Source organism: Ursus arctos, unplaced genomic scaffold, assembly GCF_023065955.2.
Source record: "Ursus arctos isolate Adak ecotype North America unplaced genomic scaffold, UrsArc2.0 scaffold_22, whole genome shotgun sequence".
Classification (NCBI taxonomy): Eukaryota; Metazoa; Chordata; class Mammalia; order Carnivora; family Ursidae; genus Ursus; species Ursus arctos.
In genome coordinates, this window is record NW_026622897.1 from 12669229 (window position 1) to 12696418 (window position 27190).

Below are 27190 nucleotides of genomic sequence, written 5' to 3' on the forward strand. Positions count from 1 at the left end.
TATGGCTCCCAGTGCAGGCCCAGGGACACCTCACCCCAAGAAAGGCCCGAGGCCTCTCCTGGACAGCCCCCGCAGAGCTCCTCTGCACCCTCTCCCTACCAGACTGGCCACACTGCAGCCTAGCTTCCTTCCAGCTCCCTGCCCAGCCAGCAGGCCACGAGGGAAACCAAGACCTGAGATGAGGGGTGCTCACTGCTGGAACTCGATCCCAGCCAGCACAGTCTGGGGGAGGCCTCAGCCTTGAGCCGCAGCTCCTGACCCAGGGAATGTTATCAGTAGGTCCAGAGGGCGGGGGGGGGGGGGGGGGGGGGGAAGGGCGGGACAAAGGCCTTGGGCTCAGAGCAGCTTTTGCTATTCTCCCACCAACCCCTGATCAGCTCAGAGAGACTCCTGGGTAAGCAGCACCTGGGACCGAAGTGCAGAGGGGCAGATGCTGGGGAGGGGCTGTGTAAACTCCACTGCGTCAACCTCCCCACACAAGCCTCCGCCCATAGGTCTTCTGTGACTTCACTCTAGACACCCCACCCCAACACTGAGTTGTTCCCGAGCCTGAAGAAGCCCCTCACCTTCTCAGTCCAGCCCCCACCCCTTCCAGGCTGTTTGCAGGGCGAGGGGGGTGGGGAGGGATCTGCAAACTATGTGTGAAAGGCTGAGATGGGCCCAGAGGCCCCTGGCTTGTGCCCTAATCCCTTTCCCTTATCACCAGCCTCTCCCTGGGGAGCCAGGCTGCTTGGAAGAAATGGGGCCTCCCCAGTGTCTGAACTCCTCTGGGCTGTGGAGTAGCAGGAGAGCAGGGTGGGCACTGAAGGACACAGAGATTTCCCAACACTCCCAGCAGGCCTGGCTGCATCTGGGCACCCTGCCTCAGGCCCTGGTCTAGACTGATCAGCAGGTGACCTTTGCCCGGCTCACTGAGCCCTCCGTGCCTCCGGTCCTGGAGACAATATAAAACAGGTCAGAACCCTCTTGTTTGCCTGCTCAGTTCATCCCAAGAGGCAGCTGCTCCAGGTAATGCCCCCTGGGGAGGAGGAGGGGGAGGGAGAACGGAGAGCAGGATGGAGAGGGGCAGAGGAGGCTCCCTGCTCAGACCAGCCAGCGCAGTCTGGAGAAGAGCTTGCTGGGGCCAAGGAAGCCGCAGGCTCGTGGAGCAGCCCCCACCTCCAACTGCATGCTGGGGGACACCAAGGCTCATGGAAGGCGGGGCACTTGTCCAAAGCCACATAGAGTGTAGTGTCACAGCTGGGGCTGGAATGGCTCCGAATGGGCACACTTTGCCCTCAGTCTGCATGTTTAGGCCTGCAAGGAGCCTCAGAGCCCAGTCCTACCCCAGACAGGAAAACTGAGGCCTGGACAGGGGCAGAGATCTACCCCAAGTCACCCGGCATGTTCGGCATGTTCGCAGCAGGAGCCAGGCCAGAACCCAGGTGTCCTGATTCCTGGTCTGGTGGGTTTTCTGCTCTCTGTCCTGTGCTGCCCCGTGCTCTCCCTCAGCCTGGCTCTGGAGGCCCCAGTGTCTGCAAGCCCTTCGTCTCCCACGTTAGCCGGCAGCAGGCCCTTTCTCCTCCCGGCTTGGCCCGGCTCAGGATCTACTACTGTTGGGGCCGCACCACTTCCCAGGGAGGGTCCAGGGTGGGGGGGCGGGGGTTAAGGTACCCCTCACAAGATGCTTCCCCTCAGGAACAGAGGCGCCATGCAGCCCCGGGTCCTCCTTGTCGCTGCCTTCCTGGTTCTCCTGGCCTCTGCCCGTAAGCAGCTCGTGGGGACTGGGCTGGGGACAGGGTGCGGGCGGCTGTCTGCCTGGAGGACCCTTGGGGATGGCTTGAGGATCCCAGGCCCAGGTGGGTGTCTGGGCAGAAGCCAAGGGCTCCGCAGAGGCTGATCCATCCCACTCTGCCCTGCTCTCCTGGCAGGAGCTCAGGAGGCAGAGGACCCCTCCCTACTGGGCCTTATGCAGGGATACGTGCAGCACGCCACCAAGACAGCCCAGGACACGCTGACCAGCGTGCAGGAGTCCCAGGTGGCCCAGCGGGCCAGGTATGCCCCCGTGTCTCGGTGCCGGCTCCTGGCCCTGACTCCTCCAGAGGGCCCTGGCCGTGGCTGCCTGCTGGGGGAGAGGTGGTGAAGGCGGGACTGCATCCTTCCCCCCCTCCCCCCCACCCCACTTCGCTTCCCTCCAAGGGCCCTCCTTGCTCCTTTAGGCACCCCGCAAGTCTCTGAGGAAGGCCACATTAGCTCTTGCTGCCATTCTCTTTGCTGGTGGATGTTGGCATGGGAGGCTCCATCCAACCCGGTTTCGGCTGGTGTGTGTGTGTGTGTGTGTGTGTGTGTGTGTGTGTGTGTGTGTTTCTGCCTTGTGCCAAGCCCTGGGGCTGGTGTGAGCGGGAAGTCCATCCTTCCTCTCCCACCCTGCCCTGCCTTCAAGTCCTCCCTTCTCCCAGCTCCCTTCCCCACCCCCACGTCCCCACCGCCTGGAGTCAGCCAGCATTTCCATAGCGGAGCCATTCAGACTCTCTTAGTCCTCAGAACTGGCTGCTGAGTGGGTATTATATTTGCCATTTTGCAGAAGAGAAAATTGAAGCTCAGAGAGGTTAAATGACTTGCCCCAGATCACACAGCTACTTTGTGCTCTGGTGATTTTCCAAATGAGAGACTGCGTCCCTCTGCCCCAACCCACTCAGAGCCTCCAGCTTGTGCAACCCTAGTAAGCATCATTTGCCTGGAATAGCCTGACAGCCGGGGCCTTACGCATCTCCCACGCAGTCACTCCTGTCCAACTCGCCTCAGACCCAGGGAGGCACCAAGGTCTGCCCCCACAGGGAGAAACAGGCTGGACTTGTGCTAGGGTCCCATCACCCCCTTCAGCATCTCTTCGGCCTGGGGTGGCAGCTGAAAGGGTCCCTGCCTGAGGTCTCGGGAGCGTGGCTGGGTGAGGTTGAGAGGGTCAGGGGAGAGGCAGTGGGGTTATGGTGGGGGCCCCACTGCCTTCAGATGAACTCTCACCCCCACCTCCACTGCATCCCCTTACTGATTTAATCCCCAGGGACTGGATGACCGATGGCATCAGTTCCCTGAAAGACTACTGGAGCACGTTTAAGGACAAGTTCTCTGGGCTCTGGGATTTAGCCTCTGAGGTCCAACCGACTCCAGCCTCTGATGCCGTCTAAGACCTCGACACCCCAAGTCTTCCTGCCCGTCCACCCTGCCAGCTCCTTGGGCTGTCCCGAAAATCCCTTGAAAGTGACAGCATTCTCACCTCCCACCCCACCCCAGACCTGGCCCACTCCCAAGCTTGTTGTCCTCCCAATAAAGCTGGATGAGAAGCTGCCGTGAGTGGGACGTCCCATGCATGCCATGTATGCTTGGGCACGGGGACGGGTGGGCACGGGGCTGACTCCAACTCATGCAGACTGCCTGAGCTGACTTGTGCGACCCATGCCCCTGGTGCTCTCAACCAGACTTGAGGGGAGGGGGCTAATGGGGAGTGGCTGGAGTAAGATACGACTAGACTCTGGTCTTGGCCCCATCATTTTATACCCGTCTCAGCTTCTTATCTGTAAAGTGGGTGCGGCAATACCACTTCCACTGCAGATTTGTTGAATGAATGAATGAATGAATGAAATAAGACTGTGCACAACACCCAGTCATTATTGTTGCTATAGGCTGAGCTGGACTCCCCCTGGGACCAGACTCGGAGTGGGGGGATTCCAGTGTTCCAGGAGCTAAGAAGGAATCCAAAGTTACCCAATAGAGGCTGTTTGCCTTGTGTCCCCACCACCCAACAGAGGTTCACGTCAGGGAGTCCACAACCACAGACTGCTTGAGCAGGCCCTCGCTCTTCCAATGATAAAACTGAGGCTCAGAAAGATGAAAGCGCTTGCCCAATGTCACCGAGTCCACAAACAACAGAGCAGCCCTCAAGCCCAGGTCCATCGCTCCTATTCTGCTCAGCTGACACAGAGACAGCTTAGTCACTCCGACGCTCGGTGTCTGAGGGCTCCTTGACCCATCTTGGTGGTATCAGTACATCCAGTCACACTTGGAGACATCTGCGCTCTCTTTGGAAACCCACCTGGGCTTCTCTTTGGCCCAACTGGGCCAGGATCCCAGTACCCACACCTGGAAAGTGTTTTCGCCCAAATCTGGCCTTGACACCCATTGCGGCTCAGAACGCCCACTCCCTTATCTCAGAGTGGTTAAAACGCACTGGAGATGGGGCAGGGGCAGAGGGCCCAAGGCCCTGTGAGGGGATGGAAGGGAAGGCTCCGTTAGTGCTCTGCCTTGGTCTCGGATTTGTGAAGCTGTGTGTGTGCGTGTGCGTGTGTGCATGCACACGGGGGCGCGTGTACCTGAGTGTGGAGAGGGGCCGGCTGTGGACAGGGGTGTGTGCTTGAGAATGGGCATGCATGGGTGCACAGCTGTGTGAATTTGAGGGCCTGGCCACACACTTTTTTAAAAAAAGACCCAGGATGGGTCTGGAAAGGGCAACCCAGCCCATCCTGCTCTTCAGCCTTGCTTGACGAGTGACTTCAAGCTTCAGCTTTGACATCTGTGCTGTGGATGTGGTGGCCGCCTGGCCAGGATTTGGGGAACGACACAGTGGGATGATGGACATGAATGCATCTTGGAAATAAAAATGGGCCAATTACCTGTAAGAAGTGGGGATTATTGTTCTGACTCAGGCTTGGAGCCCCATGGGTGGGCTGGCTGGCTGGCACAGTTGGGGGGGGGGGGGACATCCGCCCTTTCTGGAAAGGCAGGACTATGAGGAGTGGCATGCTGCCCTTGTAAAAAAAAAAGGAAAGGGAAGCATCTGTTTCTTCATTTTTTGAATTGTTAAAGGAGGAAGGAGCAAAGGCCAAGCTCTTCATGTGAGCCTGCCCCCCTCCTTCCAGCTCCGGTGGCTCCTTGAGGCCCACCCCAGCTGGCTCCTGGCCTGGCCTGGGGGGAACACGAAGGGGGAGGGAGCCCTGTTTCCTGACCGTCCTCCGACAGGGCTGCAGTCCTTGTTTGAGGCTGTTGCAGGGCACCTAGCGTTGGACTGTCTGTCGCCCCTCCTGGTCCTCTCATTCCTTTCTGTATGGGCCTCCTTGGGAAGGGGGCTCCGCGCACTACCTTTCTCCTAGCAGCCGGGCCTCGCAGGTCTGCGACCCTGAATGAAGGTTCTGCGGGGACCCAAGGTTCCGACCGATGGGCTCCGCCTGCAAAATCGTTAGGAAGTTCCTGTCCCCTGGCCAAAGGCCAGACCCCCCCCCCCCCCCCCCCCCCCCCGCCCCGGGCTGTCCCGGGACGTCCCTCCGCCCTCACCCGCTCCCATCCTCCCAAAAAAGAATTTCTCGTTTTCGGAGCACATTTTATTGTTTAAAAATCGTAACTGAAGCTTCAAAACACACGCAGCCCAACACAGGCGTCCCGCTTTGGATATGTTTATTCTAAGAACCCGATGCACGGAAAGGGGAGTCCCGGGAGGGGTCCCTCGGGTCCGGGGCGCGTCACTGGGCGTTCAGCTTCTTGGTGGCCTCATCCACGGCAGCCAGTAGGCTGACCTTGAAGCTCTCCAGCACGGGCAGCAGGCCCTGGCGGAGGTCCTCCAGCGCGGGCTTGGCCTTCTCGCTGAGCGCGCTCAGGTGCTCGCTGGCCTTGGCGTGGTACTCGGCCAGGCTGGCGCCGCCGTCCTCCTTGAGCGCCTGCAGCCGGGCGGCCAGGCGCTCACGCAGCTGGTCGCTGTAGGGGGCCAGCTGCGCGCGCAGCGCGTCCACGTGGGTGCGCGCGCGGTCCCGCAGCTCCTCGCCCAGGGGGCTCAGCTTCTCCTGCAGCTCCTGCAGCTTCTGGCGCGCGCCCTCGCGCAGCTCCGCGCCCAGCGGCGCCACCTTCTGGCGGTACAGCTCCACCTCCTCGTGCCAATTTTTCTGGAACTCGTCCAGGTAGGGCTGCACCTTCTGCTTCACCTCCTCCAGATCCTTGCTCATCTCCTGCCGCAGCACCTCTGTCTCCTTTTCCAGGTTATCCCAGAACTCCTGGGTGACCGGGCCGATCTGTTCGCGCAGCTTGGTCACCGTGCTGGTCAAGCTGTCCCAGTTGTCCAGGAGTTTCAGGCTGAAGGGGTGGGGAGGGGAGAGCGGGGGCTCAGGGGTGGCCTCCCCGGCACCCCGGGGCACCCCGGACAGCCCGGGAGCTGCGCGGCACCTGCCCCTGACGGGCATCAGCCTGGGGCCCCGGAGCCCGGCCTCGATTTCCCCACACCCTGCCTCCCCCAGGACAGCCTCCCCCGAGCACACACCACCACCACTACCGCTGGGTTTCCCGGTCCGGATGGACTGAGGAGCTAGGAGCGACAGAGCTGGGTTGGGTGCCCTGTCTTGTCTGTCCCCAAAGCTGGGCCTTAAGGACCTCGTCTCTATACTTGGAGCCCCTCGTCCTCTCTGGAGACGGCCATCCCTGTTGCTGGCCAGGAGCGGAGGAGAGAGCTAAGAACGGGAAGGGGCTTGTTGCACTGGGCAAGCAGATGGTGGTACTGTGATTGCTGACCCCGGCAGCACAGACCTGCCCCTTGCTAGGGCCTACAGCTCTTACTCTCCCCAAAATGAGTTCTGAGATGGTGGTTATTTGGGGGATCTCATTCCTGCTTGGGGATTCCATTCTGGGTTTTTCCAGACCTTCTAGGGGACCCAGGAAATAGCAGGTGGGGATTCGGCCAGTCTGGCTACATCTTCCCATAGGCCTCTCTGCCCCTCAGGACTGGCCACCCCTGCCCCTGTTCCCCAGCCCCCCGGGGCCCCAGGTTGGGTCCGTACTTCAGCTGTTTTCCCAAGGCGGAGGCTTCAAACTGGGCCACATAGTCTCTGCCGCCTTCTTTGACTGCGTCCACATACACGGTGGCTAAATCCTTCACTCGATCCCAAGGTGACTGGGGCTCATCTTGCTGCCAGAAATGCCGAGCCTGGCTCCCTGGGGGTCAGAGGGGAGACCGAGATCAGGCCAGCTCCGGACCAGGATCAGAGCTGAAATGCCAGGCTTGGAGGCAGGGGCAAGGGGATGAGTGAGAAATCCTGTTCCCTGTGCCCAGGAGGGTGGCCCACAGCAGCTTAGGGAGAAGCCCCCCCCCCCCATGGTTGGCTTCCTAGGTTGGGGGGCACCTACCCGTGAGGAAGAGCACGGCCAAGCTCAGCACCACCGCTTTCATCCTGAAGGGACGTGGGTGACCTGGAGGAGAACAGGGTCTGGGCTGAAGGGGGCAGGCCTCTCGTGTGAGGAGCCCAGTGGTCCCCCACTCATTTTAGCCAGGGGCGGAGGAGGCAGGGCACAGAGTGGGAGAGGGTCTCAGTAACCAGAGCCCCCGCATGGGGCAGAGTCTGGAACCAAGACCCCAGAACCTGAGCCTCCGATGCCCAGAGCTGGGGGAGCAGGCCGCTGCACTTACCTCGAGGATTCCAGCAGTCTCTGAGTGGCCGGCTCTCCTGGCCTATTTATGTCTCCAGGCAGGGGCTGGGCTGGGAGGCTGATAAGCCCAGCCCAGGCCTTGCTGCTTCTCACTGGTCCTGGCGATGTGGAACTTAGAGTTCAAGGATCAGCTCTGTCCCCAGGGCCGGACAAATAGAGTGGGCAAACAGGAAGCTGCGGGGGCTGCAAGGCCAAGGATCAAGGGTTCAGGCGGGGGCCAGAGGGGGTGGTTGCAGGCTTGCAGGCCCTCAGGGTCGGGGTCATCTTCACCCATCCCTTCTCCTGGGGGGACGTGTGCCCGCCATTGCCCGCTGTGCCAGTGCAGCCCGGGGAGAGGAGGGATGGAAGCAAGAGACACCAGCTGGCCAGGGATGGCTGGGACTCCTCCCCTCCTCCCCTCCCCTTGCATTCCAGGGAGATTACTTTGTCCCTACTCTGTCCTTCCCCTCCAAAGGCAACAGACAGTCTCCCCCCACCAACACCCTGTGGCCTCTTTTATCCCAGCAGGTCAGCATGCCTCTCTCCAGGCTCTCCCAGACCTCCAAAGCCTCGCCTGAAGGGGCCCTGTGGTGCCAGGGCGTGGCCTGGGCAGAGTGGACAGGGCTCTGTGTATCCCAGACTGCGATTTCGGGACCTCTGACATTTCAAAACAGATTCTAGAGACCAACAGGGAGTTGCCTGCTTTTGATTTTGTCATGTAAAAAAGTTACCCACTGTCTCCCCAATGCCCCCAGCCCCGCTGTGACCAACACTTCAAACGAGAAAAGAACTTCTTTCAACCTCACAAAAGGGCATCATGTCAGAACAAAGGGAGTCACTTAAATTGAATCCATGTATCTTTGCAGTGTTGGTGTTTCCATGTGGGCGCGCACAGTGAGGTGGAGACCAGACTTTAGGGGTCCCCCGGGCAGGCGGAAGGACTTCTGCAGCAGGAGGCCACAGGAGACCTGGCTACTCACTTCATTTTGCCTCCCACGTGCAAAATCCTGGAGGAGGATCGCGGGCCAGTTAGGTCATCTCTCTGAGCCTCGGTTTCCTAGCAGTAAAAGGGAGACAAAAATGGCGCAGGGCTGCTGGGGGCCGGGGAGCCCATAAATCAATGCGAAGCGCCGTGCTCCCGATGGTGTTTGCCGCGCTCCGCAGGGTTCTGCCGGGAGGCCCAGCACCTCCAGCCCCAGCTCGCCGACGGGCCCCAAGTCACGGACGCTGCAGAGGCCCCAGCCGAGCGGAGCTGTGGGATCGGCTGCTCGGCCTCGCGCCTCCCTGTCATCTTCCAGATGAGGAAACGAGGGGTGGACCGAATTTGCCCTAGGTCTCTGGCCCCTCAGCAAAGGAGAGGCAGGGCTGAACTTTGCACCCAGGTCCCTGGATGTAGACCCAGGACAGAAACGTGCCCTTCGCCACCCAGCCAGGAAACTCCCTGCTGTCAGGCAGGTCGCAGAGCTGCTGGGCCGCGGCCTCCGCCACGGTGGCCGGCCTCCTGTCCCTCACCGCAGACGAGAAGGCCTGGAGGCACGCAGCCTTCGGTCTGAGTCCCGGCTCTGCCCCTCGCTAGCTGTGTGACCCTGGGCGAGCTATAGAGCCGCTGCCCCCCTCAGTCCCTTATCCATTGAGTGAAGACAAGCCTGGAACACCCCATCCCTAGAATCACGGCAGGGGTGGTGTGTATGGCAGGCAGACTAATACCCCCCCAAAAGATGTGCGGATCCTAATCCCTGGAACCCGTGACTGTCACGTGGCAAAAGGGACTTTGCCGATGTGATTATAAGGACCTCGAGATGGGTGGTTTTCCCGGACTATCCAGGTGGGCCCAATGTCAGCACAAGGGTCCTTAAACCTATGAGAGGGAGGCAGGAGACGCCATCAGAGGAGACGAGGGGACAGCAGCTCAGGTCGGAGCCATGTGTAGGGGGTCATAAGCTAAGGAGTGTGGGCGGCCCCCAGAAGCAGGAGGAGTAGACACAGATGTTTCCCTGAAGCCTCCAGAAGGAAGGCAGCTCTGCTGACACCAGGATTTTAGTTTTGTATGACCAAGTATGACCCCTTGGGACTTTTGACCTCTAGAACTGTCCTGAGGTAATAAATGCGTGTTGTTTCAAGCACTGCATTTGAACATCTGTGGCAAAACTGGAAGGTAGCTGGCACTTAGTAACTATTCTGTGTCCCCGAATCCCAATTTCTGGCATTCTCTCCCCTCACTCCCGGTGAACACACTTACACTGTCAGACTGGAGCGAAGACCTCGGCTTCTGGAAGCAGACGTGGCGAGGACTCACATTTTGTCTGTGTGGCCCTGACTTGCAGATGCTGGGATTCGGGACCTCTGTTCCTGGACTGACCCAGCCGCAGAGGTCCATGGGGCCCTGCAGAGTGGGAACTGCTCTCCCTGAACAGTCTGCCTGGGCTGCCACTTGGCTGGCCCAGCTTTCTGCCTGTGGTTTAAAGAGCTGGGGCTGGGGGGGAGGCTGGTCCCCTCCTGGGGCAGCTCACGGGTGTCTCAGGCCAAGAGAGGCTCCTTTCTTTCTGGGGGTAGAGCTCGTCCCAGTCAGCACATGGGGGAATCTCAGAAGCTTACTGTTGGACTCCAAGCTACCCGCCATTGTTAAAGTTTGGTTTATTATTGAAATGATTTTTTTTTAAAGATTTTATTTATTTATTTGACAGAGATAGAGAGAGCCTGCGAGAGAGGGAACACAAGCAGGGGGAGTGGGAGAGGAAGAAGCAGGCTCCCAGCGGAGGAGCCTGATGTGGGGCTCGATCCCAGAACGCCGGGATCACGCCCTGAGCCGAAGGCAGATGCTTAACAACTGAGCCACCTAGGCGCCCCATGAAATGATTATTATGGCTAAGCCTAATTCCAACATTTGTGTAGTTCCTTAGTGGCCAAAGCACTTCCATGGTCAGCCCTAGAAGACCCGGCAGCCAGATATTTTCTCTGTTGTCTTGCGTATGAGAAGACAGCCGCTCCGAGCTGTCAAGGGCCGCCCGAGGCCTCCAGCCGTTAGCACTTGGTGCCGTCAGGAGCCGGAGTCAGGAGGCCCAGCTGGCCACCAGCAGTGGGGCCCCCGACTCCCCTGGCCCGTGTGTTCTGATCAGGGCCTCCTTGGTTTCCCAGCTCAGGGATCTCAAGGCGTCAGGCTAGGGAGGGCTGTTGATAGCATCCCCACAAGCAGCAAGTGTTTCTTTTTCATCGTACTTGCTCACTGGTGTGTCTGTCTACTCCATTTCGCTGTAAGACGTTTGCCTCAGACTAGCCCAAGCCCCTCATTACTAGGATCTCGGAGGGAAGGCAGGCTTTGGGCATGTCAGAATCAGCCCGGGGGCCAGCCTGTGGGAGGCCTCGAGGGCCTGTGGATTGCACTAGCTGCTTAGGAAAGGCCCACCAGTGTGGGCCCTGAGTCCCAACACCCTCTTTCCTTGATCTTGGGACTCCCAGAGTGACCGTTTCTGAAGATGGTCACCAGGGGCCTGGCCCCGGCCCCCTTACTCCCGATGCATGCTGGCGAGCTGCTAGCTGACTGCAGGAGTGGATTTTGCTCAGAATGATTAGGGACTCATTTCACAATTCCCGTCCCCATGTCATACTGGTCAGTCTACACCTGGAAGGACTCTGTCCCCTGCTAGGCTTGGCACATAACAGACACTCAACAAGTATTTGCTTGATGAACGACACTGGCACGCGAAAGGAAGGGTCACCAGGACGGTAAAGGGGCATCTGAAGGAGCGGGCCTGAAGGAGACCCAGGGGTAACTCACTCTGGAGCCTCTGGCCGTCTGTCACAGACCCTGCTCAGGACGGTCGACGGACAGGAGGCGCTGCAGGTCAGGACGGGAAACCTGCTCTTGGGATGTTCAGACGGAGCAGGGGTGGAAGGAGCCCCCACCCCCATAATTCCTTTTTGGCAATTTTGTCGCAGGTCCTGGTGACAGAGCCCCGATTTAGGCCCTGGGGCAGGGGCCTGCACCTGCCAAACACGATTCTCTGCTGCCCCCCTGCTCGGGAGACGGAGGTGAAGGCGGCCCATCTGTGGCCAGCACAAGCTGGGGTTTGCCGCCTCGGCAGGCAGCCGGCCGTCTGAGAGCTTGCCTCAGTGGTCGGGGTGGGGTGGGGTGGGGGCCGGCAGAAGGTCAGAAGGAAGGGCTGGGAAGGATCTGTGGGCATGGCTTCTACCTTCCAGAGCTCAGGTCTCTAGCCTTTCTCCAGGAGGACAGCACCCTCCTTCCTCTCGAAGTTCATCCCACCTTTGGCCCGAAGGCGCCCTGGCTGATCACGGGGGTGGAGCCGCGGCGACGGGGTTACGAGGTGTGGAAGGCACCTGGGTGTGTCCCTGCGTGCTTCCAGCGATGCTCGCTCGGGACTTCTGTGGGCGTGTGCACACTCAGACAATTTCTAGGAGACCCTTCTTGGAAGGCTCTTTCTGTCCTCAACGGTCCCACCGTGACCGTCTAGACCACCATGGGTGCCGAAGCTTTTTTAAGTCCCGTCTTCCTACTCTTCTCTCTACACACCCAGGCAGTATTTCCAGCTCCAGTAGTCTTTCTTCACGGAAGCACCTCAGCCAGCTCTCTCTTAGCCGGGCCTGGGGCCATGCTGGAAATCCCGCCCTGCCTTCTGGAGTCCAGGTGTGAAGAAAGAGGACAGCTATAGGAAGAGTCCCCTTTCTGTCCCCACACTTATCTGGCAATCCCATCACTGGGCTGACTGCGGTCACCTCAAGGCCCCAGGTCTCTGAGGACCCCCTTCCACTCCTTGAAAAGCACCCTCTCGGGGAATCTGTTTTCCCTCTGACTCAGCACACTCAAAGGCTTGCTTCTGGGGGGGCAGAGTCCAGGCTGGGTGATTGGGGACACAGTGTGGGCCGAGTTCAGGCTTCTAGAGAATGCTCCTTGACAAGGCGGGGTGAGATAATGGATAGCTCAAAGCTCCACCCTAGGCTTGGTAGGCCTCTTCAGCCTCCCGCCTCCACCCACCTGGATGCTTCTCCCAGCTAGACTCTGAACCACAAGGCAAATAATAATATATCAACATAAGATCGTAATCAGGTTTTTATTTGCACAACCCCCTCCTGTCCAACCAAGGTATTAAGTTGTAAGTTTGTAAGTCGCCCACCAGGGGGGAAAAAAGACTAAAAGTCTTAATGCCACAATTTGGGTCTGGAGATCTTTTTTAATCCATTTTTCGTTCAACATAAATGAGAAAGAAAAAAATACTTCTGACATTTTCAAAGAGCAGAAATAGGAAATTATATTCATATACATTCAACATATACGGCGCATATCGGTTACTACGATACAAAGCAATGATCTTTACAAGTGTAGTTCGCAAGATGGCACGGTTAATCGGCTCACTGGCTCTCACCCGGCGGCCGCTGGCGGACGGCAGCCTGCTCTTCCATCAGCACAGTACCATGTAAACAGAACAGGCTGAGTGCGGGAGCGAGGGGGCGGCGGGGGCAGGGGGTGGGGGCCTCGGAGCTGGAACAGGCCCAGAGAAGTCACACGGTAGCTGCTCGGGCCTTCTGGGTCGCCTCCTTCTGGCGAGGAGCTGTTGGCCTCACCAAGTAGAGGGGAGATTGGGGACCGCGGAAACGCGGGACAGATCCCGAGGAAAGGCTCTTGCGTTGCAGAAATCCACTTGCGGGATATCGGGTCCAGGAGCTGAGCTGCCAGTATCCGTGAGAAGGACAAGCTGCATGGGAGTCCTGTCAGCAACATCAGGACGGCCATGCTGGACACCCGCTCTCTTCTGTGCAAATTCAGGATGAAAGACTAGGGGCGGACTGGGGACCCTTCGCTCTGCTTTCCCAGGAAAAAGGATCAAGAGTCAGAATATTGAACATCTCCTTCTTGCTTTGAAGATCAGAAGGAGACGGGCAGACGCTCTGCCAGCCCCCAGCCGGCAGAGAAGACTTTGGTTTCTAACAGTGAAGAAACACAAAGAGAGCGGCAAACAGTTGCTGCTGCGTGTGCGCTGCTTCCCCGGGGGGAGGAGACCGCTGCACCTGTCACTGGCACAGGTAAGAGCTGCTCACAAGTACAATGTCTACAAAAAATACTTGGAACAAAAGGTGCAAGTCACAATTCAAATAGAACAGAATCTGGTTAAACATTTCTCTTTTAAACAAAAATTCCTTTTGTTTTTATTTATTAATAATAACAACAATAATAATAACAATAATATCAACATTTACCCAAAACAATTCCTACATGATCAAGAATTAAAATAGGGGCTGGGGATGCCTGGGGAGGAGGAGAAGGTTAGGAGGGAGGCAGGGCCCAAGACAACCTCCCGTTCTTCTTGCCTGTGTCAAAGAGGCTGAAAGAGAAAAGTGTGTGTGTGTGTGTGTGTGTGTGCGCGCGCGCGTGTGCGCTGAAGAATCACCCCTGTATAGCACAATATACAATGAGAATGACAGGTGACAGGCATCGTGTACCACTGCTGGGTGTTCAGTCTGCGGGTAGGACCAGCAGGATGATAAAGGCAACCAACTTTCCAGGTTGTGAGAGGGGAGCTGAGTCATACACGGAGGAGAAGCTCACATTGAGACGTTCTGACTGGCAGCCTCTCAAGGCCAGGCCACCCTCGGCCTCCCTGCTAACGGTCTGGTGTGATTCTGGCTGGGCCAGACACGTTTTCCAGGGATCCCAGCAGGAAAGACCTTCCCAGGTTCCAGGCTCGGGGGCTCTTTGTTTTTTGCTCTCTTTCTGGTCTCCAAGTGCCAGGGGCCATCACCCCTTCCCCTCTCCCTTTCGCTAACCACTAAGATTCTGGCGCTGTTATCTGCCAGTATTTGCTCCTGTGGGTCAGCAACGTGAAGGACTGGAGGGCGCTCTGTGGGTGGAGGCTGGGGGAAGGGGCTCTGGGGCTCTTGGCCTCTGTAGTTTTAACTGCTTTGCTCTTCTGTCTCAACGAAGGAAAGAAAGGGAAAAGAAAAAAGAAAGAAAAAGAAAAAGAGAGGGAGAAACAAAGAAGAGAGAAAATCACCTCCAAAAGAACACATACCAAAAAAAAAAAAATCAAACCAAAACCAAACCAAACCACCAACTCAAATATACCAAATACACTTTCACAGAAGGTGGCAAACATGGATATCCTGTTTATTTCCTTGGTGACTTGGTCATACAAGCAAACATGGCAAAAACCCCTCAGAACCCAAAAGACCCGCACACTGATGGACCAATGTGAGGAAAGGAGCCACGACATTCTGGGTGGACAGAAACACAATGGCAATTTGGCGCAATGCTGCTAGATACTGTCGGTTTGAAGTCGGCCTTTTCATCCCCGGGCTGCAGACAAACCTGCAAGGGAGCAGACAGAGAGGAGCATCAGCGTGGCTCGAACGTTCACGTGAAAACTTCTACCACATGCGACCGGAGCGCTCGGCCTCAGGTATTTCAAGACGGTTGCCACACTGAGGCCCTGACACGGGTTCGCCAGACGGCCTCACTTGCATTCCCGGGTTTCTGTCAGGGTTGTCAAAGACAGAAGCCATGCTACCTACTGTGTGTGTAGGCCTGACTCCAGCCAAGCTGCTCAGTGTACCTGTTTTCTACCACGGGCCTCTGATCCCTGTCTGGAATATTCTTTTGCAGCACAGCCTGAAAACTATGGCCAGACACGTTTTCTTGCTGGGTTTCCTACTTCAGGACTGAGGTCAAGGACTGTCTTCTCCTTATTACTGCGGCCAGAGGTCCTCTGTCCTCCGAAGCCACAGCTCACTTCCTGTTTCTATGTTTCTACGCACCCCACAACACGTGTCTTCACCCCATAATTAAACCAAGGGACTCTGGCCCGCATGCGTTCTGTGTGCTCCCCACAACTGCACGGTGCTTCATCTGACAGAGCAGGAAAAGGCGAAGACCGAGAGGGGGAGGAGCGGTGCCATCAGGTTCACAGGCCACCAGGCTCAGGAGGAAGCCCCGGACCGATCAGGAGCTGGCACTGGGCCAAAGGGCTGGGTCGGCCGGCCAGGCTGACACTCACTGTTTCCTGTTACACGCCCGCCTGCTCCATGCTGAAGGGGACCTCGGGGTGCTTGTAGCTGAGCAGGATGTCGGTGATGCACGTGGATGGGTAGCAAGAGGAGTTTAAATGCTGGCTGCCATCAGTCAGGTCTGCGTGCTCGTGACCAACTAGGCTCTCCCTGCATTCTGCAAGACCAGAAAGAACATGGGAGATTTGCAGGGAGCCAGGGGGTGGGGGTGGGAGGTGGGCCAGGGGGAGAGAGGAGGATGAGAAATTGGAGCCCCGCGGAGCCGGCCAGCCAGGCCTGAATTCTAGCTCATAGCAGGCTCTCCATGTGTTTAGTGTCTGTGGGCTGGGCCAGGTTCTTCCCGAACTCTCCAAATGTTCCACTTTGCCCTGTTGCTTTACTATCTCCCAGGCGCTACCGACCACGGCAGAGTGGAAGCAGACAGAGCTGCTCCTGCAGGAAGATTGACCTCTTGAAGGGAGCTGGCAGCTCAGTACTGTTAGCAGGCTCCCAGCAGTGTTCTCAGCACTTAAACTCACTAAGCCGATTAACGCTCACTGCACCATCTAGGCTCTAGGCTCTAGGCTCTATGGTTTCTGCCACTTTACGGGGGAGAACTCTGGGGGCTCAGAAAGGTGAAGTGCTTTGTCCGTGGAGCCTGTAAGGGGCAAAGTCAGGATTTCTTGCAGACCTGTCCACTCGAAAAAGCCTAGGCTCTGTATCTGTTACGATACCCTCCCTTTACTGGCGCTAAGGAGAGGGAGACATAGCCCCTTACAACACAATGCCCTCTAATCAGAACTAGGAAAATAGTTCTTAAAGCAGTATCTTATCGAAGCGTTACAAAGACAATGTGATACCCCTGCACTCAACCAGAAGATTCGCTCCCTTGTGTGCTCATTCTCGATGGAGACAAGTGGGAAGGGCTTTGCGTCCAGACCCCTTGGGGAAGCTTTGGCTTCCCATCTTCCTATGAACCCTTTATACAGAAGAGGAGAAAAGTCACTAGTGAAAAGGGGGGAGGAGCGCCCCATGCATAAGGCCCCTTACCCTCATTTTCCCCATCTTGAAACTGCTGGCTCCCCATGAGTGAGGACTGACTGAGAACCGCGTCCGACATCCGGGCAGAACTGAGTGCTTTCCCAGCCACGAGACTCATTCCCGGCAAGTTATCCAGCTGCACCTGCAGAAAACAATTAGGAAAAGAAGTCAGGATACCAGAGTATGTGCGGCTCTCAGGTGACCCTGAGAGACAGTGGTTCCCTCGAACAGAGCGCGAGCAAAGGGCAGCCTCGGGCACCCCCCCCCAGGCTGGACCACCCACTCCCTCTGCGGTTGCCATCCAAACAGGGAGGCTGCAGGGGTAACAGCACGGGAAGCTGCCTCACCTTCCCCCGTGGGGTGGGTGGGGGAGGGCACAGTGAACCTCAGCTGGTGGTCACACACCCTTGGCAATGACACGGCCTTCCAAAACCCATCTGACCTATCCCCAGCGGCCCGAAGACTTGGTCTTAGGACAGCACTCCGCATCGGCCCCATCCAGTGCAGAGCCACCCGTCCCAAGTGGCCACTGAGCACTTGAAGTGTGACTAGTGTGACTGAGGAACCAAATTTTTAAATTTTATTTCATTTTAAATACATGTAAATCTGGCCACACGTGGCTACTTGGTCCTGTATTAGACAGTGCTGCCCTAGGAGTCTGTCCTAGGACAGCAAAGGTTTCCTGAGCCGGATTAGTTCTCTTTATCTGAATAAGTTCAATGGAGCTATCCAAAAACTAACCAAGAGCCTATGGGTTCATCTGCTTGGGCTGGAGCTTAGACCGTTTGGGGAGAAGTTCAAGAACTCAGCCCAGAAGGAACAGAGGGCAACTACTCTTGATTCCTCAGGCTAAAGTTGTGGGCGCAGATTCGACTAGTCTGTGAGGCTGATTCAAAGACATGCCTGCCTGGTCCCCAGAGGTGCTGGACTCTGGCTGAGAAAAAATGGACAGGCAGATGCGACCCCACATTACTAAGCTCTGTTGTCAAGGTTGGGACTGGTAGGATCCCACTTCTGAGAAGGAGGGGCCAACATACATAAGCATCATCACTGTTCTGGATCGTGTGGTGTCTCTGGAGGGTCCGGGGCCTGTGGTGCTCACTGACAGAGGGGCGTGTTGGGTACCCGAGTCCGTTGTGATCTGGCAGCTCCATTGCTTGTCCTGGAGAACTTCTATCCATGCAGTTCCCTATGACCGACTCTGAGGAGACAGCAAAATAGGGTCAGCAGATCTCGAGTTTCTCCCAACATTGTCAACTCCCATCAAAGAAATGTCTTGCCAGAGACAATGAGCCATGGTGAGGACCCCGTGGACCCACCTGCCAACCCCAAGTCCTACGGCAGTAATGGAGCGATCATAAACCTTCCTGAGAAAAATTCCATCCATGGCGGGTGGCTGGATCACATCGAACCTTTTCTTTTTCTTTCATTCCTCTCTTGACTTGACAGTCTGTGTTTCCCAAACCTACCTCCTTCCTGGAGCTTTCAGAAACCTCTATCCCGGGAGAACGGCCTCTGTCCCATAGATGCCTTCTCTCTCCTTCCCTGGCCTCCACCTCGGCGCACCAGCCCAGGCCCCTCTTCTGCGTTTGCAACTGCTGCCCCCAGCTGCGTCCATGGCTCCTCCACAGTTTGCATTTCTACCTCGCCCTCCTCTCCCTTCTCACACTTCCTTTGGTAATATCATCATTTTCATGGCTTCACCTGTACTGCCTCTAGGTAATTACTGAAATGCTCTTTTAATAAGCTCCGGATCCGTAATGCCAACTATTTACTAGATACTTCTCCCTGGAGAGCTGACATCTAACACTTTAAACACGTCCAGCTCCAAACTCATCAACACCCCTCCCCCAGGTCCTCTTTCAGACATCAGCCCTGTTTGGGTGCCTATTTTCCTAATCTTTCAGATGCGAGCTCATGGGGCCCCCTGTTAACTCCTTCCCCCTGGTTCCACATCACCTCAAGCCTACAGAATCTACCGGTGCAATGTCGGTCACCTGAGTCCCTCCCTTCCCATCTCACTGCTTCCTCCTCTTGCCTGGATTACTAACCACCCCTCCTCCCCATCCCAGGACCGCCACTCTACAAAGTTTCATCTTTTCACAGAGTCGCCCAAATGCTGTCCCAGCCTACTTTCCAGTGAGTACCTCACACTAGTCTCCCCCACATGCTAGTCTCTGGTCAAACGGGAGCACTTAATTCTTCCCCACCCACTCACAATTCCATGCAGGTAGCCTCCCTGGGCTCCCTCTCCCTGGAAATGCTTGCTTCTCCTTCCATTCCAGCCAATCCAAATCAACTCATCCTCCTAGGTCCATCTCAAATGTTAATAACTTGATGAAACTTTCCCTTTCAAAAAGAAAAAGATCTTTGCTTCTTTTAAATGTCAGAAAACTTTATAAAACTGTATTACTCTAACATTATTCCCAACACCGTGTTTAATTGTGTATTTGCTTTAGCTGTTCATATTAGCCCGTAAGTTCTCTGAGAACAAGAACTGTATCTGATGCATGTCTGTGAGCCTTCCGTGTTCCAGAACAGTGTCCTGCACCCAGTAGGTGTGTAATACCTAGCTCTTTAACAGATATTAATAAATGCTCTCTTAATATGGGTTAGTATCTTGTCAGAGTCATGCACCCTATGGACTGGATTCTGGAGAGAAGAGAGTTTGAGAGGATTGAATATTTCCTCTTGGCCAAGAGTGGTCAAGAACAATACCAGGGCCGCACCTGGGTAGCACTTTTGGCTCCAGTCCTTAAGAGCCTGGCCCTTGAACATATGTTTTGTTTGCTTGCTCGATTTTTTTCCGTCAAAGCTCCTTGGCATTGGGCTTATCTTCTGATGAACTCTACCTTGGCAAGACCAGGTTTTTAAAAAGTTGTTAATAGGAGACACAGCCCTAACGCTAACTGTGCCATTCCAATATTTATTTGAATAATGAAAGTAAAATGTACTGCGTGAGTGTTGGGTAAAGGGTTTCAGGTCTCCATATTCAAAAGGTCTCCTGCAACAGTCGAGGTTAGGCCTGGCTCAGGGGCTGAGATAGGATGGGAAGGGAGGGGCCCCAACTGACGTGCATGTGGCTGGTAATGCAACGTATTCAGGAGCAAAAGGAGAGGAGGGAAGCTTCCCAACTGCCAAAGGCGAGGGCAAGTGAGAGATCTTCTGGAAGTTCTCTGAGCAAAGAGACCAAAGAAACAGCTAGAAGCCAATTCTTTTGCTACTGAAAGCTAAAAGCCAGAAGAGAGAAGACAAAAGAAAGCCTTGGCCGGGCCTCGCGGTGTGGGCCAGTCCTCACTCATCTCAGCCAGGCCGCCCGATTGCTCTCCGCGGGCACGGCTCTCGCGCTCGCCCCACGAGCAGCGAAAGCCACGGGCAGGAAGTGGTGCGGCACTGGCTCTGTGGTCTGCTTGGCCAAGAAGCTCCACAAACAGCAGCGCTTGCTTTTTCGAGGTATTTCCTAACGCCTGTCTTCTCTTCTCTGGCCGCTCACACCATCCCCTCACTTCCCTGGGGTTCCTTCCTGCTGGACGCAGAGCCGGCTGCAAACCTCGCCCGCTGCACCCCTGCCCCGCCCAAGACGACACGAGGGCTCCCCGCTGAAAGATGTCCCCAGACGTGAGGCTGGAGCCAAGCTAACAGAATGTACGTGCCCCGCATCTTGATGGTGAGCTCCTTCCCACCTCTGAGAGTTTGTAGTCTCCTTTCCCTCTCTTTTTTTGGACTTATTTTTATTCCTGAGAATGGGGTTTCTCCAAACCCAAACACCCACCCTTGTCTTGGTCCTGCTGCTGGGAAGGTCACGCGGACCCTGTCCCCCTTGTCGCGCTCTTCCCAGCCCTCATGTTCGGGGCCAGCACGGCGGAGCCAGCTACTGCTTGGGAGATCGTGCAGTGAGCCTTCCTGACTCCCCAGCCTAGAGCTCAGCAGCACAAGCTTTGGGGTCAGGGAGGCATGGGCTTGAATCGCGGCTTCCCCAGGACTCCTGAGGAGTGGGACGTCGGGCAGGCCCCCTTTCCTGGGTCTCAGTGTGTCGGTAAAGCAGGACTCACTCCGCAGGTCCCAACGTGCTCGGTGCGCTGTGAGAGCTCAGCCAAGCCTGGGGTCACTTATACTCATTCCGGAGGTGTTGGTTCTGAGGGCACAGGGCATACTGAGCCAGCCGACAAACACAAGCAAGGAAACCCTGCTTCCAGAATTGTGGGGACAATTTATCCATGTGTATGGGAACGAGGGAGTTACTGACACTTTAATTTCCAGAGACTGGCTTAGGAGATTGGTTGAATTTCCTCCGGTTTAGGAGAGAAAAATGTAAGTTAAAAAGCAGATGAAACAAAGCAGATTAATAGGAGTTAGGCGACAAAATTTTGGTGTAATGCACAGGCCAAGGAGCCGGAAGGGCCGGCAACTGCAGCCTGGCAGCTAGGTGGGCACGGTGCGGAATGGGAGGTGAGGAAGCAGGCGTGACGGGAAGAAGGTAAGCCCGGGAATCAGAAAACTCGAAGTCAGGGTCCAGCTCCATCCCCGACAGAGCACAGCCTGGCTCCCACACATAATCTAAAGGATTTCCCTATCTGAGAAATGAGCAATGTTGGCGGCCTCCAAAGATACCGCAGGTAAAAAGCTCTTAATAAACTGTAAGGGATTACACGAGTCAAGCATCCTTTTGAGTAAGAATGCTGAGTCCTGAGTCTCCAGTCCTTTGGTACACTCCACAGAGACCTGCAGATCCATGGGAGGGGTGTGTGTGTGGGGGGGCAGGCAGGTCAGGCAACTAACCTACTGACCAAGGGACAGGAAATCCGGGCTCCAGTCTGTGGCTTGCAGCTTCTGCCACCTGAGCAGCTAGAGGAAAGGTCAAGCTCACCGAAGGCGACAGAAATAATGGGGGAGAGAGGACCTCTGGCAGCAGCGTTCTAGGTACTGACCGAAGTCAGGCGGGGAGAGTGCGGGGGTGGCCATGCGATCACGCGGGGACACAGACACAGAGGGCCCCGTGCGCACCGCCCCCCTGCCCCGGGGATTCCGGGGCGGCTTGCACAACTCTCTATTGAATCTGTCAATGTTGACTCGCCCTTACTCATTTACTGGGCTCTAAGAGAAAAGGAGAGCCAAATGCCATGTGTGCCTATTCCTCTCCAAGGTTCTGAGGGGTGAACCCGCCCAGCCTGTCACAGTTTCACCCCTCTGTGAGGCCTGAGTCCACAAATACTGCTGAAGCTGACAAAGCTGGGGGGCGGGGAGGATGTGGTTTTCTTTGTGAGTTCAGCTGGCAATCTCTCTGTGTAAACCCGTTACGCTGTTGTCCTTATTTATTTGCAAAGTAAAAAAATCCAATGTACTTAATGGCACAGAAGGGAGATAAACCTCCTTTCTCGTTCTGGAGCGGCCAAAAAGGGAGATCACAGGCAGCACGGGGCATGGACAGCGCTGGAAGCTCGCCACACTCGAGACACGCCTCTGGCATGTTCCATGCTTGGCGCCCCGGCAGGGCCTGGCCCCGTCCTGACCGGTAGCAAGGGCCACAAAGGAAATAGGTAACTGTGGACACGGATACGTGGCCTTCAGATTTATTTATTTATTTATTTACTTATTTATTTATTTGACAGAGATAGAGACAGCCAGTGAGAGAGGGAACACAAGCAGGGGGAGTGGGAGAGGAAGAAGCAGGCTCCTAGCGGAGGAGCCTGATGTGGGGCTCGATCCCAGAATGCTGGGATCACGCCCTGAGCTGAAGGCAGATGCTTAACGACTGCGCCACCCAGGAGCCCCACGTGGCCTTCAGTTCTATTGGGCTATCACCACTGATCCCTGTTCATGTAGCCCAACGAAATTTTAGGAAGATCCCCCTAGCTCTATTCCTTAATAATTACACCTTACAGCACTCCTTCTGTAGCGCTTCAAGCTAACGCTGTTGAGCATGTCTTCCTTCCCCCAGCAGAGTGTAAGCTCCCTGAGGGCAGGTTCTGTATCTTTCCATCCCTGCATTCCCCGCAGCTCCTACAAGACCACCTGTGCAAGCTAGTCATTCAGTAAACTGCCGAATTTGCTGTCACGGGAATAACAGATGAAGGGCCTTGGGACTAGTGTGGTCACTGCACGGAGATGGAAGGATCACTCAGGGACAGCAGGCATTCCTTTCTGCCCAAAGAGATAAACAAGCACGAGCCTCCCCCACTGGCCTGTGGCGGGGTGGGGAGGGGGAGGACCTAGCATTAGAACCTCTATTGGCAAAAGCGACAGCAAATTATCTGGTGGTTTCTTTGGTAAGGTAACAGTGTGAGCTCTCAAGTTTTTAAAAGAATAGAATCATGTCAGGTTAAAGCAGGAAAAGATGGTGGAGCCATGGTTTCTACCGTAAAAGGGATTGTGATATACGCACATACAACCAGGGTGGCTGTGAAAAAGAAAGGAGTAAGCGAGCTGAGAGCCTCGGGCGTGGAGCAGAAGTACTGCGGACATGAATTCCATCCTCCTTCTCTTAGGGGGCATTTAGCTTAACGTCCTTCGTTACACAGATGAGGAAAGGGAGGAGATGTGATGTGCCAGGCCCATGGTCACAGAGGACGCTTGTGTTGTCTAAGGTAAGGACAATGGGACACCTCAGGGTAAGACGTCATTTTAAACACACAGATGTCCATGCCTGCAGGTGACTAGAACTCTGGAGCGGCATGGGGCTCCCCGAGGCCAGTCGTTTCCCTGCTGCATTATCTCACTATACCAGGTCATAAAACCACAGTAATCAACTTGTGGCTTTATTCATTAAAGACAAGTGTAGATGTGGCTTCAAGAGTCACAAAATAGGAATAGATGTTAGAAAGAGATTAGATGAATAATATTCAAGCTAGAAAAGTTAAAGAGCAAGTTTAAAGCAGGGTTGTGGAGGGGAGGGGGCTGGGGAGTGAGGCGATGGACACTGAGGAGGGCCGTGCTCCCTTTATGCCTGCATCTAAAATAAGAACATACTGCACACCGTTAAAGAACATACAATTGTCTTAAACTTGAATAAATGAGCATTTTACAAGTGGAAAAAAAAAAAAAAGAAAACCTCTGTCCTTAGCTTCCCCTCCTTCCTTCGTGTGCACCACACTTCAAACCCACCAAGCCTGCCTGCTTTCCCCCAAACATCACGGAGGCACCCCACCCACTCGTCTTTCCCCTGGTTTCTCCCCTACATCCAAGTGGCAAATTCGTCTTATTCCGCCAAGACCCGACTCAAATGCCACTAATTGCTGGAAACCTACCCCACTCCTCTGGGAACTCTCTCTCTCTCTCTCTCTCCCTCCTGGCGCCCCGCCCCTCCCCGAAGCACCTGTACCAGCCAACTACATTCTGCCTCACCCTAGGCGTGAGGGAGACCAGCAAGCCCGCTGAACTGGGGTGGGGGTTGTTCCTCTGACAATTATGGGACACAGGCGAATTCCAGGCCCCCAGCCTTTCTGTATACAGGAGTCACACAGGAGGGAAAACTGAGGAGAAAGAGAATTTTTGAAGAAAAACATTTCAGAGGGTGTTTTCACACATGGCCTTCCAGGATGGGGTGGGGGTGGGGGAGCAGGGAGTGGACGCTACTTGCTCCGACTTTGCTCTGTCCTCGCTGCCTTGTGCACCCAGGACGTGCTTAGTCAGCATCTCCTGCAGTGAACGGAAACACTCCTGGGCTCAGATGCCACTCAGCAGCTGCTGACCTTGGGGGCCAATTACTTAAGCTCATTTGTCTCATGGGGGAAATGGGGACAGGAAGAGTTACTGCCTTACAGGGTTGCTGTGAGGATTAAATGAACTCGTGCTATGTGAATAGCAGTGGGTTTCTGGCACACGGAAAGCACTGTAGAGATGGTGGCCATTCTCCTCCTCGCACACCAACTATATTATGCTAATTTGGTGAAAGCCTTCATTCGTGCTGGAAGCTTTTCCACAGTACCCCTGATACTACCACCCTGCCTCTGCTGGAGCACTCCCAGTGACAGAAAGCTCCCAGGCTGCTGAGGGAGCTTATTCTAGAAAGTTCTGATGAAGATCTTCCACAGGAGTTGACATTTGCTGACACTTCCATCCTGATCTTGGTCCTGGCCCATAATACGGACCCCCAAAAAGTCTAATCCCTTCTTCCTCCTGGTTATGATGGCTCTCCTTAGTTTCTTTTTTCCTCCCAAGCCTAAACATGGCCAGGTCTGTCAGCCATTCCACGTATGAACTTGTTCTGAAATCTCCCACCATCCTATGTCCACCTACAAATACAGCAGCCACGGGTGAGCACAGTATGTCTGAGTGGTGCAGGCCCCTAAGCTGAATGGCATGCATTTGCTCAAAAGCCCAGGATTTTTAACCATTTTAAGCAAGCACACGTCCCTCTTCTCCGTGCATTACTAAGCACAACCGGAAAGCACCCAGCCTTCTTCATAAACGGATTCAGAGCAAGGCCTTCTGTCCTGCTGTGTTCCGTGGGACCTAATTCCCCAGGAGTTTTGTGTGTGACCTTAAAGGACAGGACAGGAGAGGCAGGCAGCTCCAAGAGGGAGAGGATGGAAGATATGCTTGGTTTCAAGGTTGTTTCGTTTCTGGATAAGCTCATTTTCCGTGATCTACGATGACGGGATGGATGTCAGTGCAGCTTTTATCTCGGATGAATGCTAGGATGACGACAGAAGAAGATTTTTGGAGTGTAACTGCCTGCTGGTAATCCTAATCTCCTTCAGGATGGAAACGAACGTACTCATGCATTATATAAGGTGATGCAGGAAAACCCCGGGGATCCCTTATGACGCTGGGATCGTCTGTGTTTAACTTACTAACGAGGGGAGCAGAGTAATGATACTACAGCACATTTCCAGCATCCTTGCGGAGCAGCAAGTGTGTCTCGCATCCTCACATGCGCGTGCGCACACGCACTATGTCTAGACACAGCACACATATGCACGTTTTTATCTTCCCGAATACTCTGCAAAGCGCCATTATTATTATTCCTCCTGCCCATTTGTCACAGAGGAGAAACATAAGAACCTGAGGGTTTAAGTGACAAAGTTACGGCATTCGTGACAGAGGCGAGTCTAGAACCGAGGAGCTTTTTTTGACTCTTGGTCCAACACCATTTACACAAAGCCGTATTTCCTCAGCACCGGCTGATTTCGTTCTCCTGCAGAAGTTAAAGTGAGCTATTTTGATGACAGGAAATTCTGGAGTCCAAGGAACCATGGTATGAATAGGAGAAATGAGAACTCTCCTTATTGACTGGATTATGTAAGCACTAATTTTCTATTGCTATCTTTTTATTTTGAAAGCAGACCCCTTACTGCCCAGCATCCGCTTCCCACATCCTTCTCCCCCATAAGGTCCAGCAGGTCTTCTCAGGAATTCCCTTTCTTTTAGGAACACAGAGCACTGGCTGGAAAAAGACACCATCCCTGAGTTAAGTGAATTCGGGCAGACAGGCCCGGGACTCTTACCCCGAAGGGGCCCTTACCTCGGCTGGACACCTTATTTCTACTGAATGCAGCAGTCGGCTGGTGTCGGTAGGGATGTATCCCCAACTCCTGCGCGTGGCTCACAGTTCCCAGTAAAGATTCGGGGTCCCCGGGGCCTCCAGTACTCAAGAGCAGGGGGCTGTCATGGCAACCTTTGGTCACTGTGTTTGAGCTCTTCCTGTCTGGAAAGCCGTCCTTGGCCGCCTCACAGGAGCACTCCTCTTCCATGCTTTCCGAGCGCAGGAGGGCCGGCTGCTGGGCGTACCCGTGCGCTGGGCTGGGGGACGCAGCCTGCGACAGGCATTCCTGGGCCCTGATCTGGAGGAGATGCTGGGGGCTGGTGTGGTGGTGGTGATACGAGTCAGCATTTTGATACGGTAAAGCCTGGCGCTCTGTCATGTTCTGTCCCCCGAGACCGGGAGCCAGGCTCCCTGCGTCCCCCTGGTTCATGTGCCGGAACAAGTCGTGGTAGTCCTGCTGCTGCTGCTGCTGCTGCCGCTGCCTCTTCACGAGCTGGGCGAACTCCGCCGGGGGCAGCCGGATGTCCGAGTGGCCGCTGAGCGAATGCCGGGGGGAGAGCAGTCCCTGGAGGATGTGCGGCACCTGCTGGTGTCTCGTATAGTCTGGCGGCGTGGGGGACAGCAGGGCCTGCTGCAGGGCGGATGCCGTATAGTGCGCTGGCTGCTGATGGGCGCTGGGAGGGAAGGTGGGGAATTGGTCAAGTGGAGGGACTTTCAGGGCTTGGGTTGGAGGGAACCCCACTCCTGTTGAAGGGCTGTAGCTGCTGGGGGAACCCCGGGACTGGTCCGAAAACAGATGGGGGTGTAAATGCGCCTGGTCGTAGTTAGCAGGGGAGAACCGATTCACGTTCGAGCTGCAGACACAAAAGGGAGTGAGTACCAGGCATCCGCGTGACAAGTGCGCTAGACTCCCCTGGGGAACAGCTACTCCTCTTCCTCAGTAGGGAGCCCCCCCAACCCTGGGACAGGGACGTGGGGTGTGACAGGGAAGATGGGGTTGCGCACGGCATCCTGACTCGTCCTCTCATTCGCTTCTCCAGTCACTTCCAGGGGACGCAGGGCACCGTGGGGGGGGGGGACAGCTCCAGCTTCAAGAGAGCGACTGGGCCTATTTTACAGCATATCTGAGCTACTAAGAAGCACCAAGCTCTTAGAATAAGAGGGGCAGAGAGGGAAAGAAACCTAAAAAAATAGACAAGGGGGAACTGGCATTTTTAGAAATTCCTCTAATAGGCCATTTTCTTCTTTGCAGACAAA

At 55.5% G+C, this 27190-nt stretch overlaps 3 protein-coding genes and 1 long non-coding RNA gene across 13 annotated transcripts in view; 2 read left to right on the forward strand and 2 right to left on the reverse strand.

Moving 5' to 3' along the window:
• The first annotated feature begins 913 nt into the window (after positions 1 to 913).
• Positions 914 to 3325, forward strand: APOC3 (apolipoprotein C3). Of its 2 annotated transcripts, none has more exons than XM_026505705.4 (4): positions 914 to 1008; positions 1678 to 1745; positions 1911 to 2034; positions 3041 to 3325. In XM_026505705.4, the coding sequence occupies exons 2-4, from the start codon at positions 1691 to 1693 to the stop codon at positions 3162 to 3164; spliced, it is 303 nt and encodes a 100-aa protein (XP_026361490.1). In that variant the 5' UTR covers positions 914 to 1008; positions 1678 to 1690; the 3' UTR covers positions 3165 to 3325. The 2 variants fall into 2 exon arrangements, with proteins under 2 accessions (XP_026361490.1, XP_048073360.1); XM_048217403.2 differs by lacking the exon at positions 914 to 1008 and adding an exon at positions 1287 to 1444.
• A 2011-nt stretch (positions 3326 to 5336) lies between these two features.
• Positions 5337 to 8719, reverse strand: APOA1 (apolipoprotein A1). Its single transcript, XM_026505704.3, has 5 exons — positions 8397 to 8719; positions 7418 to 7620; positions 7138 to 7200; positions 6792 to 6945; positions 5337 to 6093 (listed from the first exon to the last, which is right to left on the reverse strand). Exons 3-5 carry the CDS (start codon positions 7178 to 7180, stop codon positions 5490 to 5492), a joined length of 801 nt encoding a protein of 266 aa, XP_026361489.1. The 5' UTR covers positions 7181 to 7200; positions 7418 to 7620; positions 8397 to 8719; the 3' UTR covers positions 5337 to 5489.
• A 2328-nt stretch (positions 8720 to 11047) lies between these two features.
• On the forward strand, positions 11048 to 19060 carry LOC130544562 (uncharacterized). Of its 2 annotated transcripts, XR_008960942.1 has the most exons (3): positions 11048 to 11257; positions 13063 to 13452; positions 14351 to 19060. It is a non-coding gene; the product is annotated as an uncharacterized LOC130544562 (long non-coding RNA). The 2 variants fall into 2 exon arrangements; XR_008960941.1 differs by lacking the exon at positions 14351 to 19060 and having other exon boundaries at positions 11072 to 11257; positions 13063 to 13563.
• Positions 12583 to 27190, reverse strand: part of SIK3 (SIK family kinase 3) — a 237401-nt gene continuing 222793 nt past the window's right edge. For 4 of the 8 annotated variants that reach the window (XM_048217347.2, XM_048217346.2, XM_026505703.4 and 1 more), the window contains 5 exons: positions 25913 to 26607; positions 17487 to 17650; positions 16459 to 16591; positions 15420 to 15586; positions 12583 to 14734 (listed from right to left, as the gene is read on the reverse strand). In XM_048217347.2, the coding sequence (XP_048073304.1) occupies positions 15429 to 15586; positions 16459 to 16591; positions 17487 to 17650; positions 25913 to 26607 (1150 nt within the window). In that variant the 3' untranslated portion in view covers positions 12583 to 14734; positions 15420 to 15428. Of the gene's footprint in view, positions 14735 to 15419; positions 15587 to 16458; positions 16592 to 17486; positions 17651 to 25912; positions 26788 to 27190 lie in introns of all 8 variants that reach the window. The other 4 variants (XM_048217345.2, XM_026505699.4, XM_026505701.4 and 1 more) reach the window with 1 other exon arrangement.